Below are 13,051 nucleotides of genomic sequence, written 5' to 3'. Positions count from 1 at the left end.
ATCAAGACCAGGGTTACAAATGACAGAGTACTAGGGTTAGACATAAATTTCATTCGAAGTTCAAGAAGAGACATTTAACAACCATTCTGTCTTTTTAAGTCTCTTGGCTGATAAACCCTAAGTTTATGTACTATTGAGAGTCCATACACAGTTGTTTTTTTAATGGCAGTGCAGATACAGGACTAACTTATTCAAGTTATTGGAAAGAAATTGGAACATATATGGAAAGAAATGTAAAATTGGTTATGGAAAAATAGGTACTTTTGTCTTCATCTGAACTGATGGTAATTGGTGTTGTGGAAGAACAAAACTCATGTCTGTATCCTATTATAGCTTCTGTGACAACTTGCCTGTTTTCTTCCCACCCACCAGCACTGACAGATGCCACAGAGAAACTCAAACAGATTGAGGTGGAGAATAATCCAGTGTCATCCCCACCATCAAACATTGATGTTAACATCAACAGCCAGGTATTCAGATTGTTCATCTACTCACTTCACATCTTCAGACCTCCCAGAAATATTTCCTTTACAAAGATAATACTATCTCTTTTCTTTTGGTGGAAAATCTGTTCTGAGTTCTTACAAACCTGTTTTCTCATTTGAAAAGATGAAATGTGGGGGTATTTAAGAGGAAGAAGGAAACTTGTACAACAGTCAACAGTGTTAAAATTTTAAGGTTATAACCATGTTGTTTTTTAAAATACAAAGTCAAAAGTGTTACTGTTATGCCAAGTCATGAAATGACCACCAAGAAGACCACCGAGACTCAGATGTTCCGAAATACAAAAGCAAGGCAAGGCTTTATTCAAGCGGGCTGCGGCTCGTCCTACCCACCCACACACACAGCGGAGGTTAGGAGGAAGCCCAGAGCTGCGATTGCATAGGGCGTAAAAGGCAAAAAACAAAGTTACAGCAATCAGGTGTTCAAGCAAGACAAAAAACAAAGTTACAGCAATCAGGTGTTCAAGACAAAAAAAGTTACAGGAATCAGGTGTTCAAGCAAGCAAGATTAGGACATGGGTACAAATTGGATTAGCTCAGGGCTCAAGACATTCTGGGGACGGTTAGAGTTCTTGACTGGCTGGGCCCTAATAAGCTTGCCCTGGGTTTGCTTATAGTTTAAACAGACAACAAAACGGGGGCTGCCTGAAAATGGGGTTTACTTTAACTCTTCATTCCTCCCATCTTTTCCCCCTTCTGATAGGTAACTCGAGAACCAATCGTGGTTCTCCTTGCTTATTTAGTTTGATTCTGACTGAGAATCGGTAGGGATAGATTGGTATTGTGCCCGCAATACCATAAGTTGTGCTTTACTCAATTGGTAGCGGGTGTGGCTCAGGAGGAGGTCCAGTCTCATAAAGGGCCTTTAGCTTGAGCCAGATCTCTTGGTGGACTTGCTATAGGGCTCTGAGGGGGCGATAAAAACTCATAACAAATGCGATTACAAGTTAGGAATAACATTTAGATGACATCACACAAGTCCCTTAGCCCTGCAGATACAGGTACAGATAAACATAGTTTTTACACCAGAGTCCCAATTCTGACCCTATTTATATTATAGCCAATTTGATTACATACCAACTTTACTCATATGCTCTAATTTTAAGACATACTGATACCATTTGTTACATACTCAAACTTTCTAGGAATTGTCTTTCTCACTTTTAACATGCCAAAACCTTTTAATCTAAAGGAAACATTTTTGTTTCCCCAATTCTCTCTCTAAAGTCTTTCCTTATACAGTTTTATAATCTGTCTCTTATAAAATTTAACATATCCCCACTCACACCATGTTCTACTTCCTCACGCTATCAGCGACTTACTGGAACATTCTTTTTACTTACTGGAACATTACTTTTTAAATCCTTCTTATCCAGAGGAAACCATTTCTCTATCCCTTTCTTCAAGGCTTTCTATACTAACTTTCCTCTTTACATTTCCTGGGGCTTCTTTGCTGCTAGAGTTTTAAACTGTCTACATTTTCCGGTTTATCTCAACTAAATCAAGGCAATTTACTGTGACTCTACCCACAGGCTGTTGGGGAAAACAAAGATGTGGCAAGGGTCAGTCCAATGGGACTGCTGCTCCTAAGAAGCCAGACCAGAGCCAACTATCATGAGTTACTATTTTAGAGTGGATTTCTCTAGTTTCCAGTTCCTTTAAGTGCCTAAGTTTGGCCAGTGGCATCTGTAAGATCCACCCCCAGGAGGGCTCCATGAAGATGCCCCCAGCAGTTTAAATCTGTCCATTTACCTTGGTACGTGGCACACCTGAAGGCAGTTACCTCCCTCTCTTCTCTGAGGTCACACCCTAATCCATCTGGACACATTTTAATACTCTTGGACACCCCTCCCACCCCAGGCATTGCCTGGAAGTGACTGTCCAGCCTGTCATATATGCTTTGAATTTAGCAGGCCAGTCTGCTTGAAAATTTCTTACAATATCCAATATTCTTAATAGAGCTAGTTAACTCCAGTCAACTCAAGACTGTCCCCCCAAAATTTTAGTTTTAGCAGATCCAAAGCACTTTCAAGCAGAAATCAGCTGCATGTGATAAGAGTCCCATCTGAAGATGTAGATTCTTCCAGATGACTGTTAGACTCTTCTTGATCCTCACTCAAATGCAATGGGCAGGGGCCATGGTGGTATCAGGCAGCAGTGGCTCCCAGTGGTTCCAGTAGAATGTCACACCTTCTGCTGGGTTACCTGCAATTTTCTCCATAGACTGGTTAGGGAAGCTTAACCTAAGTTAACCTAAAGCCTAATTTTAGTCAAATTTCCTAGTATTTTCCTGATTCCTTAAGCACACTAGCTTTTGTAGGCTGGCACATCACAGAAAGTCAAGACAGCTTTAGGCAATCAATGGCCCTTGGGTCATTTTGCCAGGGCAATAAGTTTAAATCAGGTATTTCCAATAAGGCTAGGAATTTTTTTTTTAAGCCAACATAGAAGGCTTGGCCTGTAACCGTTTCTCACAAGGGCAGTCTCTGTATACTATTACCTCTGTTTTCCATGCCTCTAGTTTATCCTGCCTCATCTTTCCAGAAACAACTCTGGTCCCTTGGTCCTAAAAGGGGGGGGCTGATGGGCGAAGATCATCCGTCTTCTATAACTTCTTCAGGCTGACTCAGGGACGTTGACCTTACCTAGTCAGGAACCTATAACCTTAGTCTACTTTACCAAGGGGCTGCAGGATCAGATGTCCATTAGGAGCTTTACTCCAAACTGGAAGTTACATTCAACATTTTAACTTTCAACTATACAAACTTCTTTTTTGGGCTACCATAGTATAGCCTTTTAACATTCTAGTTTGTAAAAGCTTTTTCCTGACTGGCTGGGGAACTGATCTCTGATGACCTAAAAAAATGCCTACATTACCTTTGAAGGCCTTTAACAGATCTCAATAAGGACACAATCTCAGGTCTACAAGCTTTCTTTCCTGAACAAATGTATCAGCTTAAAATTCTCACTGCCAATCAGGGCTTTGAGTAGATGCGGGGGTTGGGATTTTAAACTATCCTCTCATTTGACAAACTTACCCTTACTACCCACTATCACAGATGACTGGCAAGTTCCTGCCCAGTAGACAAACATGGGCATTAGAAAGGCATGCTTACGAACTATTCTTCTAGGACCTCCCGGCTCTGATTAACTTTTGAAAGGCCAAACAGGAGTGATTCTAGGATCTGACACCATTTCTGCCATTCAAACAGTGGCTTACTGCCTCTGGATGCTCCATCACTTTTGTCCCAGGAGTGACTTTTCACTGGACTTGGACTCAGGGGCTGAGTGCTGTCCCTCAGCTCTCCAGCTCAAGACTAGCACCCTACCACTTTGAGCCTCAAAGCTACTCACTACTCTGTTCGCAGCACTCTGCTGGCTGATTAGAGATGAAGACACTCACAGGGACCTTTCTTTGCCCGGGCTAACTTTGAACTGCAGATTTCAGATCAATGAGTCTTACAAGAGGCCACTTTACTCCAATTAAAAGCAACAAGGTGGTCCACATAGAAGTAGTTTTAAGCATGCACTTACCTGGAACTTATTAAGGGCCAATGTTAGATCTTGACAAACTTGTAGGAATCACCTGTCCTCTCTGGGCTTGCTGGAAACTTATAAAAAACCTACAAAGAAACTGGAATGGCAGTTAAACATTTTGGTAGCCATAATTCTCCTTTTCTCACTTTGCAATAATCATTTAGGACAATTTTACTTCCAAATTTCTTATAAATGTATTCTTGATTTCCAAAGCCTTTTTACTAATCTCTGCTTTAACACTAACACTTTGGCTTTTATCTGCATTGGAAAAACTCTGAAGCTTACAGGTATTCTGAAACCAGGTGCCGCCTTTTGCCTCCGGGCTGCTTGTTTTAAAAGAGGCTTTTTTCTTTTTTTCTTCAGTCCCAGTTACCGCATGGCATGAAGACCTTTGAACTTAAATGACACTTTTTCCTTAATGCAAGAATTACAATTACAGAATTAGAAATACTTATCCATTCAGCTTTCCAATAAATTAGTGAGAAACGTTGGCCCATTTTGCCATTTCTTCTTACATACATAGAGTTAATGAGAGTTTACTCCTATCCCCATTAGTTTAATATATATCCTTTAAAATCCAAATTACAAAAATAGCACAGGAATCGAATCACATCAGATAAATAAACTTTTCAACCATTTAAAAATGTTTTTTCTAATTCTTAGTACCTCTCAAGGGGCAGTTTTAGAAATTCCAGTCAAATCATTTTTACCACCAGGTTTCCAATGTTCACCTGAAAACAAAGACGAAAGAAAGGCCTCCATTGGCCTGTCCTAACGAACGGCCTATCTCCATCCTACTCCTCAGAGCTTGATGAACTGTCTTGGTGCCGACTTGTCCTCTTCCACCATGAATGGACGTCCCCTTATGGCTGTCCCACCACGTGGATTCCCTCCAGGGCCTGTGCTACCATGTGGGCTGGTTTAACTATAGTTCCTCTTTAAAACAATGAAATAATCCTTTAAAGCATTTGGTAATGCCCAAACTTGATGACCATTTGAATTTAAACTTAAAGTCACTCAATTTTACATCATACTAACAAGTCTTGAACATGTTCACACTCACACATGCACACATACATATTCAGAAGATCTTAAAGCACGCAAAATAAACATGGGCCACACATTTTCCAGTGGCAAGAGATATTTTTGCCAATCTTACTCCTGCAACACGTAGATTTTAAGACAAAACCTTTAACAAATGATTTTAGCATTCTCCAGCCTCATTTTCCAGGGATTGATAGTCTTAGTAAAAACATTTTTAGTCTTAGTAAAACATTTTAGCACACCAAATAATTTTCTGCTTAAGAAGGCTGGGTGGGGGTCCCCCCAGAGTTTTTTGTGGACACTCACACTCTGATTGTGAACCGTCGCCTGTACATCTTTCCAATGAGCTATGCAAGTTTGACATAAAAGACTGTCAGACTTACAAACAACATGGAGACGACAGCGCTGCGCGGTGGGGTCACTCCCTGCCGCCTGCGGGTGGCTTGAGCTGGCCCCGTGTCTGCTCCTGTCAGCAGCTGCGGGTCAGGACTCGGGGCCGATGCCTCCGTGCCCTGTTCTGCCGGTGCCAGGACTGGGTGGGACCCTCCAGAGTGGAGGGCATAGCTGAAACATTCTCTTCAGAGTCCTCTTGTAACTGGGTTGGGGAGTATGGCAGGAGAAACATTTCCTCCTCCACGCTTCCTCCCTGGAGGACAGGTGGGTACAATTTCTTCTCTTCCTTTTTGGTTTCTCTTTCATCTGGATGGCCCAAATGAGGGGTGTAGTGTAGATTAGGCGTTGCAAAGTCCTGATCTTACCTATGTCAAAGCTCCCCTCGGGTGGCCAATTAGTTCCCTTAAAGGTGGACCATTCTGACTTGCACAGGGTGATCCACTTTTCCTTCTTAAGGGCCACACTCTGGTTCTGAGCTATCTCCTTAACCTCCCTCCAGTGAGCTAAGATCAAGTCTAGGGGGCTAGATGGAGGTTCCCAAGGTAGAACATTACCCATAGCTCTGATCAGATGTTCAGTCCAAAGGCTACAAAAAACAAAACAAAACAATTAATACAAAAGGAGGAAAACACACAGGCCTGAGAACAAGAAAAGCTACAAGTTAGAGATCTCCCAAGTTGGCCCACAACCACCTCCAAGGGTGCAGAAGGAGTGGACCCAAGTTCAAGGCGGGGTTCCAGGGGTCCCCCTTCAAGGGTGGAGAGTCTAGGGCATCCCCCAGTCTCCCCAGGATTGCTGAGTAAGTGCGTCCACTTTGACAACCCCTTCAAGAAATACAAGTCAGAACGGCCGTCCTCAAAAAGCAAGCAAAGCAGACAAACAGACATATGACAGGACAAGACAAATGAACAGCGCTGTTTTCTTACCTTTGGAGTCTGGGGTCTTGGGGGTCTCTGGGGCTATCCCGGACGAAACCCCAAATGTTATGCCAAGTTGTGAAACGACCACCAAGAAGACCACCGAGACTCAGACGTTCCGAAATGCAAAAGCAAGGCAAGGCTTTATTCAAGTGGGCCGCAGCCCGGGCCTCGTCCTACCCACTGACACAGCAGAGGTTAGACGGAAACCCCGAGCTGCGCTTGCACAGGGCTTATAAAGGTCAAAAACAAAGTTAGAGCAATCAGGTGTTCAAGCAAGACAAAAAACAAAGTTACAGCAATCAGGTGTTCAAGCAAGCAAGATTAGGACACGGGTACAAATGGGATTGGCTCAGGGCTCGAGACATTTTGGGGACGGTTAGAGTTAATCATTCCCAGGCGGTTAGAGTTCTTGACCGGCTGGGCCCTAATAAGCTTGCCCTGGGTTTGCTCATAGTTTAAACAGACAACAAAACGGGGGCTGCCTGAAAATGGGGTTTACTTTAACTCTTCAATCCCCCCTTCATTACCTCTGTTAAACCTTTATGTTGATTTACTCCATCCATCTAGTTGAAGGACTTCTTTAAGGTTTTTATTGTTATTATAAAGATGATGTAAAGAGTCAATATCATGGACTGGGGATATGGCCTAGTGGCAAGAGTGCTTGCCCCATATAGATGAAGCCCTGGGTTCGATTCCCCAGCAGCACATATACAGAAAATGGCCAGAAGTGGCACTGTGGCTCAAGAAAAAAAAAAGGAAGCCAGGGACAGTGCTTAGGCCCTGAGTCCAAGCTCCAGGACCGGTAAAAAATAAAGTTAAATAGTATTAAAAAAGAAGAAAAGAAAAAAAAGAGTCAATGCACCCCTTCCTTCCCTCCCTCACACTTTTTCCCCTCCCATTCCTACTCACAAGTTGTGTAGTTCATGTTTAACATAGTATCTAATGAATACCACTGCTGCATTTGTTTAATCTTTGTTCTTCCTTTCTCAGACTCATGTGCCACATCAGACCTGCACTACACAAGATTGATTTAGTTATCTGGGATTTTTTTTTTTTGGCCAGTCCTGGGCCCTGGACTCAGGGCCTGAGTACTGTCCCTGGCTTCTTTTTGTTCACTCTGCCACTTGAGCAACAGCGCCATTTCTGGTCGTTTTCTATATATGTGGTGCTGGGAATCGAACCCAGGGCTTCATGTGCATGAGGCAAGCACTCTTGCCCTAGGCCGTATCTCCAGCCCTGGGATTTTTTTTAATAGACTACAAATTTGTAAGTTGTCGACTTTTAAAAGATATAATAATAAATATCATGTGGAGCTCACAGATGAGTGACATGTTCTTGGCATTTAGGATACTTCAATCTGTGTCACCAAATCAAAAGGTTTTGCAAACTAGCTATCTCCAGTGACTTCTTCACACCCAGATCTCTTAAATTAATAAGATTTTCAAATAATGACATCCCTGCATACCTAGGATTGCAGGCATGAGTCACTGGTACCTAGCTCTAGTTTCTGTCTTCAGCAACAAAATAAATGACTCTACCACTTAAGATAAATGTCTGAATTAAACCACATATTGAGAATGTGTGACACTGGCTATAATTTACTCAAGCTAGATTTTAGTTCAACCCTAACCATATGATTCTGGAGCTAGTGGCGGGTATATGATTATAATAGCTGATTGTGTCCTGAGTAAGATACAGCTGCTTAAGACACATGATTTCTTGATTGTCTGGATATTAACTTTTATCATTCCTTCCCTGCTTTTAATAACTATGACCTATCAAGGTTAATTAAAGTATGTTTTTAATATTTAGGAGGAAGTGGTGAAGTTGACTGAGAAATGTCTTAATAATGCCATTGAGAGCCCAGGACCAAATGCCATGAGGTTTCCTCCTGACTTCAAGAGTAACATTTTGAAGGCTCAAGTAGAATCTGTGCAGAAGGTAAGCCTTTAATAAACATAATCCTGGTGTCATGAAAAGTACTCAGGAGGCTAAGATCTGAGGATCACTGTTCAAAGCCAGCCTGGGAGGGAAATGCTTGCCAATCAGCTTTCCCTTGGCTCTCCTTAGCTTTCAGACTTAACCTTCATACTAAAACCAATACAGAAACCTGTCTCACAGTCAGAATATCAACTCAGCTGTCAATATCCTGAGGCTACCATGTTGAGAAAATATGCTTGGGCTGGGAATGTGGCTTAGTGGTACAGTGCTTGCCTTGCATGCATGAAGCCCTGGGTTCATTTCCTCAGTACCACATAAACAGAAAAGGCTGGAAGTAGCACTATGGCTCAAGTGGTACAGCATTGTTAGCCTTGAGCAAAAAGTTCAAGGACAGTGCCCAGGCTCTGAATTCAAGCCCCAGGACTGGCAAAAAAAAAAAAAAAAAAAGAGGAAACGTACTTTTCTCTCATAGACACAAGCCTTGAAGAGAACTGAAATGACTCTAGTTATATTGTTCATACTTTTTATCACCTCTTCCTCAATATAAGTACCAACAATAGCATTTATATAAAAATAAGTATAAACAATAACATAATCTCTAGAATCCCATTTTTATTCTACTTAACAACTTCATCACTTGGCATATTAGTCCATGCCTCAGTTTAGTTCATGCTTAAAATAAAGTAAATTAAATAATAAATAAGCAAAACAGTGCTAATAACTACCTTAAGGATGTTGTAAGGATGAAATAAGAAAAGTAAAAGAGTATCTAAACCATAGTTAGCCAGGTGACACTGGCTTAGGCCTATAATTAGGAGGCTGAGATCTAAGAATTGAGAGCCAACCTAGACAGACAAATCCTACAGATTCTTATCTCCAATAACTAGTAAGAAGCTAAAGGTGTACATGTAGCTCAAGTAGAAACGCACCAGCATTGAGCAAAAGGGTAAGCAAGAGCTCAAGGCCTTTACTAATGTCCCAGAACTGGTACAAAAACAAAACAAAACAGACAAAATATTGATGTCAGTAGTAATGGTCAAAGTAACCGTAAGAGCTGTGTTCTCTCTTATTATGGTATGAGTGTTTTTAGTGCTCTTGGAAAAAGCCCTGAGAGCTGGGGATATGGCCTAGTGGCAAGAGTGCTTGCCTCGTATACATGAGGCCCTGGGTTCAATTCCCCAGCACCACATATACAGAAAACGGCCAGACGTGGCGCTGTGGCTCAAGTGGCGGAGTGCTAGCCTTGAGCAAAAAGAAGCCAGGGACAGTGCTAAGGCCCTGAGTCCAAGCCCCCGGACTGGCCAAAAAAAAAAACAACAACAAAAAGCCCTGAGAGTTTGTTTGCTCCTTATACTCGGTAAGAAAGCCACAAGAGGGTACTATGTAGTAGGAATAGTTCCTCACCAGAATTAAATCTTGCAGTTCTCAGCCTCTGGAACTGTGTGGTGTAAATGTTTTGTGTTTTTTTTTTAAATTTGTATTTTATTTTTTTTTTGCCAGTCCTGGGCCTTGAACTTAGGGCCTGAGCACTGTCCCTGGCTCCTTTTGTTTTTTGCTCAAGGCCTAGCACTCTCTGCCACTTGAGCCACAGTGCCACTTCTGGCCCTTTTCTATATATGTGGTGCTGAGGAATGGAACCCAGGGCTTCCTGTATACAAGGCAAGCACTCTTGCCACTAGGCCATATTCCCAGCCCTGTAATTTTTTTTTTTTTTTTGGCCAGTCATGGGCTTTGGACTCAGGGCCTGAGCACTGTCCCTGGCTTCTTTTTGCTCAAGGCTAGCACTCTGCCACTTGAGCCACAGCGCCACTTCTGGCCGTTTTCTGTATATGTGGTGCTGGGGAATTGAACCCAGGGCCTCATGTATAGGAGGCAAGCACTCTTGCCACTAGGCCATATCCCCAGCCCCCTGTAAATGTTTTTATACATGGAGATATCATGTTTGTTTGTTTTTTTCATATCAATTCCTTGGCCTTTTAGTTGTACTTTTGGACTTTTTTTTTTTTTTGGCCAGTCCTGGGCCTTGGACTCAGGGCCTGAGCACTGTCCCTGGCTTCTTCCCGCTCAAGGCTAGCACTCTGCCACTTGAGCCACAGCGCCGCTTCTGGCCGTTTTCTGTATATGTGGTGCTGGGGAATCGAACCTAGGGCCTCGTGTATCCGAGGCAGGCACTCTTGCCACTAGGCTATATCCCCAGCCCCTGGACTTTTCTTAACTTGAAAAAAGAATAACTTCAATAGCTTTAAATTACAGAGATTTCATCTTATAGTTAAAGGCCTTTTTGCATAAAGAAAAATTCAGGATCAGCTGTTTTCATAGTAGAAATCTATAGAATATTTAGTTTAGTTTTTGGCAGTCTCTGGGTTTAAACTCAGGTGCACTTGTTGGGCTAATGCTCTACCATTTTAACCAGTTCTCCAGCCCTTTCAACCAGGTTTTTCATGCCGGTCCTGGGGCTTTAAGGACCTGAGCACTGTCCCGGAGCTTCTTTTGAACAAGACTAACACTCTACACTAGACCAAAGGTCCACTTCTGGCTTTTTTTTAGTAGTGTATTAGAGATAAGAGTCTTATGGACTTTCTTGTCCAGGCTGGCTTGGACTTGTAATCCTCAGATCTCAGCCTCCTGAGTACCTAAGATTCTAGGCATGAGCCACCAGTGCCTGCCCAGCTAGCCAGTATTTTTACAAGAAGTAATAATATTTGTATACAAACTCTTGGAAAATAGAAAAGGAAGGAGAACTTTCAAATCCATGAGAGTAGTGTTATATCTGTACCAAAGCCAGTAAAATACATTACAAGAAAACAGGAGGCCTGGGAATGTGGCTTAGTAGTAGAGTGCCTGTCTAGCACGCATGAAGCCCTGGGTTTGATTCCTCAGTACCACATACACAGAAAAAGCCAAAAGTGGTACTGAGCTCAAGTGGTAGAGTGGTAGGTAGCTTTGAGCAAAAGAAGCTCAGGGATAGTGTTCAGGCCCAGAGTTCAAGCCCCAGGATTAGCAAAAGAAAACGGGAGACTCTATTGGTAGAGCGCTAACCAGTGAGTGAAAGAGATAAAATATAATCCAATTATACTGAGCAATTTACAAATAGAATCTTATATCACAGATACATGGTGTCTATCTCAGGAAAAAATTGATTTATCATTCCAACATCAGGATAATTTGTATATTTAAAAATACATGAAATTATCTCAATTCATGTAGAAAAGATATTTCCCCAAATTCAACAGCTGTGCATGTTAAAACAAAAAATCCTCATTAAAATAGGAATAGAATGGAACTTCTTTCAGCCCAATAAAAGCATCTGTGAAAAATCTAAGCATAGATTTTTCATACTTCATTAGGCATATTTACTGACATAGCTAAAGTACTGAGTGGCCATCTTGTGTTGGTGATGGCAGAGTTCCTGCTGTGCACATCTTTTCTGGCAAGGATAGACAATGGTAAAGTGTATTAAACATACACTAATCAGCCATTACATTCAGTTATTTTCCCAAAATAAATTAAAACTTAGATCCACATTGATATTATTAGTCTACTAATATTCCCAGAAACTTTACTCGTAATAGCTAAAAACTGGAAACAACCCACCCAAATGTCCACCAATAGATAAACAAATGCTCTAGTATGCCTATACAGGGAAAAGCTACTCAGTAAACAAAAAGAATGACTTGGTGACCTATTGCAGTCATGTAAGTGAAGCTCAAAAAATAAATACCATGTTGCTTTAAAGAGGAAGACACAAAAGATAGATATATAAATCTAGTTGATATGAAACTAGATATAGGTGATAGTTTGCCACAATTGATTTTGATGAAACTAAGTGGGATGCTTTAAGGGAATATTTTGGGGCAAAGGGATAGTGGAAATGCTGGTTATGGCAGAAATGTAATAGTTATGCACCTGAAAATATTTTTCAGAATTCATTGGATCTTACATTTAAAATGGGCGCATTTTACTAAATATAAACAATGCTTCAATAAAGTTGAGGAAAAACTGAACTCGGGTTTGTTGTTGTTGTTGTTTATTTTTGTTTTTTGTTTTTCCAGTCCTGAGACTTGAATTCAGGGCCTAAGTACTGTCCCTGAGCTTGTTTTGCTGTAGACTGCCTCTTGAGCCACAGCACCACTTCTGGCTTTTTCTGTGTATGTGGTACTGAGGAATCAAACCCAGGGCCTCATACATGCTAGGCAAGCACTCTACCACTAAGCCACATTCCCAGTCTGAACTCTAGTTTTTGTGTATTTCCCTCTTCAGATTTGATGAAAAATAAAAGTCAAATATATGGTTTAAGGTTTTATCACTTAAATATGAAAATTTTTTGACATTGAACATTTGTGATTCTGTATATATTGAGTCACATGGTATGGGATGTTCAGCAATCCAAAGCCCAGGAGTAAGAACATGTGAGTTTATAACCAAACATGTTGATGTTATCTTGGCTGTGAGATATATTTGCATTAGGTACAGTAATGTTATATTGTAATTACTTCTTGAACTGAAGCAACAGGTACTTCTATTGTTACTGGAAATGAATTTCTTAATTTTTTTTTAATGATTCCATTTCCTTAGGTTACAAGAGAAGATAGCTTAAGTCATAAAAATGCCAGTGTTCAGGATACTTCCACAATCAGGTACAATTCTGGGTAGACTGAATTGAATTGATTTTCTTACTTGTATCTGTCTTTTCTTTTTACTTTCCTTCCTTCA

General features: G+C 41.3%; 1 protein-coding gene across 1 annotated transcript in view; it reads left to right on the top strand.

Annotated features, from left to right (window-relative positions):
- Positions 1 to 13,051, top strand: part of Epb41l5 (erythrocyte membrane protein band 4.1 like 5) — a 140,934-nt gene that overhangs the window by 104,704 nt on the left and 23,179 nt on the right. The window contains exons 18-20 of the mRNA XM_048329814.1: positions 373 to 470; positions 8,210 to 8,338; positions 12,914 to 12,975. Coding sequence (XP_048185771.1) covers positions 373 to 470; positions 8,210 to 8,338; positions 12,914 to 12,975 — 289 coding nt within the window. The remainder of the gene's footprint in view (positions 1 to 372; positions 471 to 8,209; positions 8,339 to 12,913; positions 12,976 to 13,051) is intronic.

The sequence above is a fragment of the Perognathus longimembris genome, chromosome 20 (assembly GCF_023159225.1).
Source record: "Perognathus longimembris pacificus isolate PPM17 chromosome 20, ASM2315922v1, whole genome shotgun sequence".
NCBI classification, from domain to species: Eukaryota; Metazoa; Chordata; class Mammalia; order Rodentia; family Heteromyidae; genus Perognathus; species Perognathus longimembris.
The sequence above is the reverse complement of the archived record's forward strand: the minus strand, read 5'-3'. Positions and strand labels throughout refer to the sequence as shown.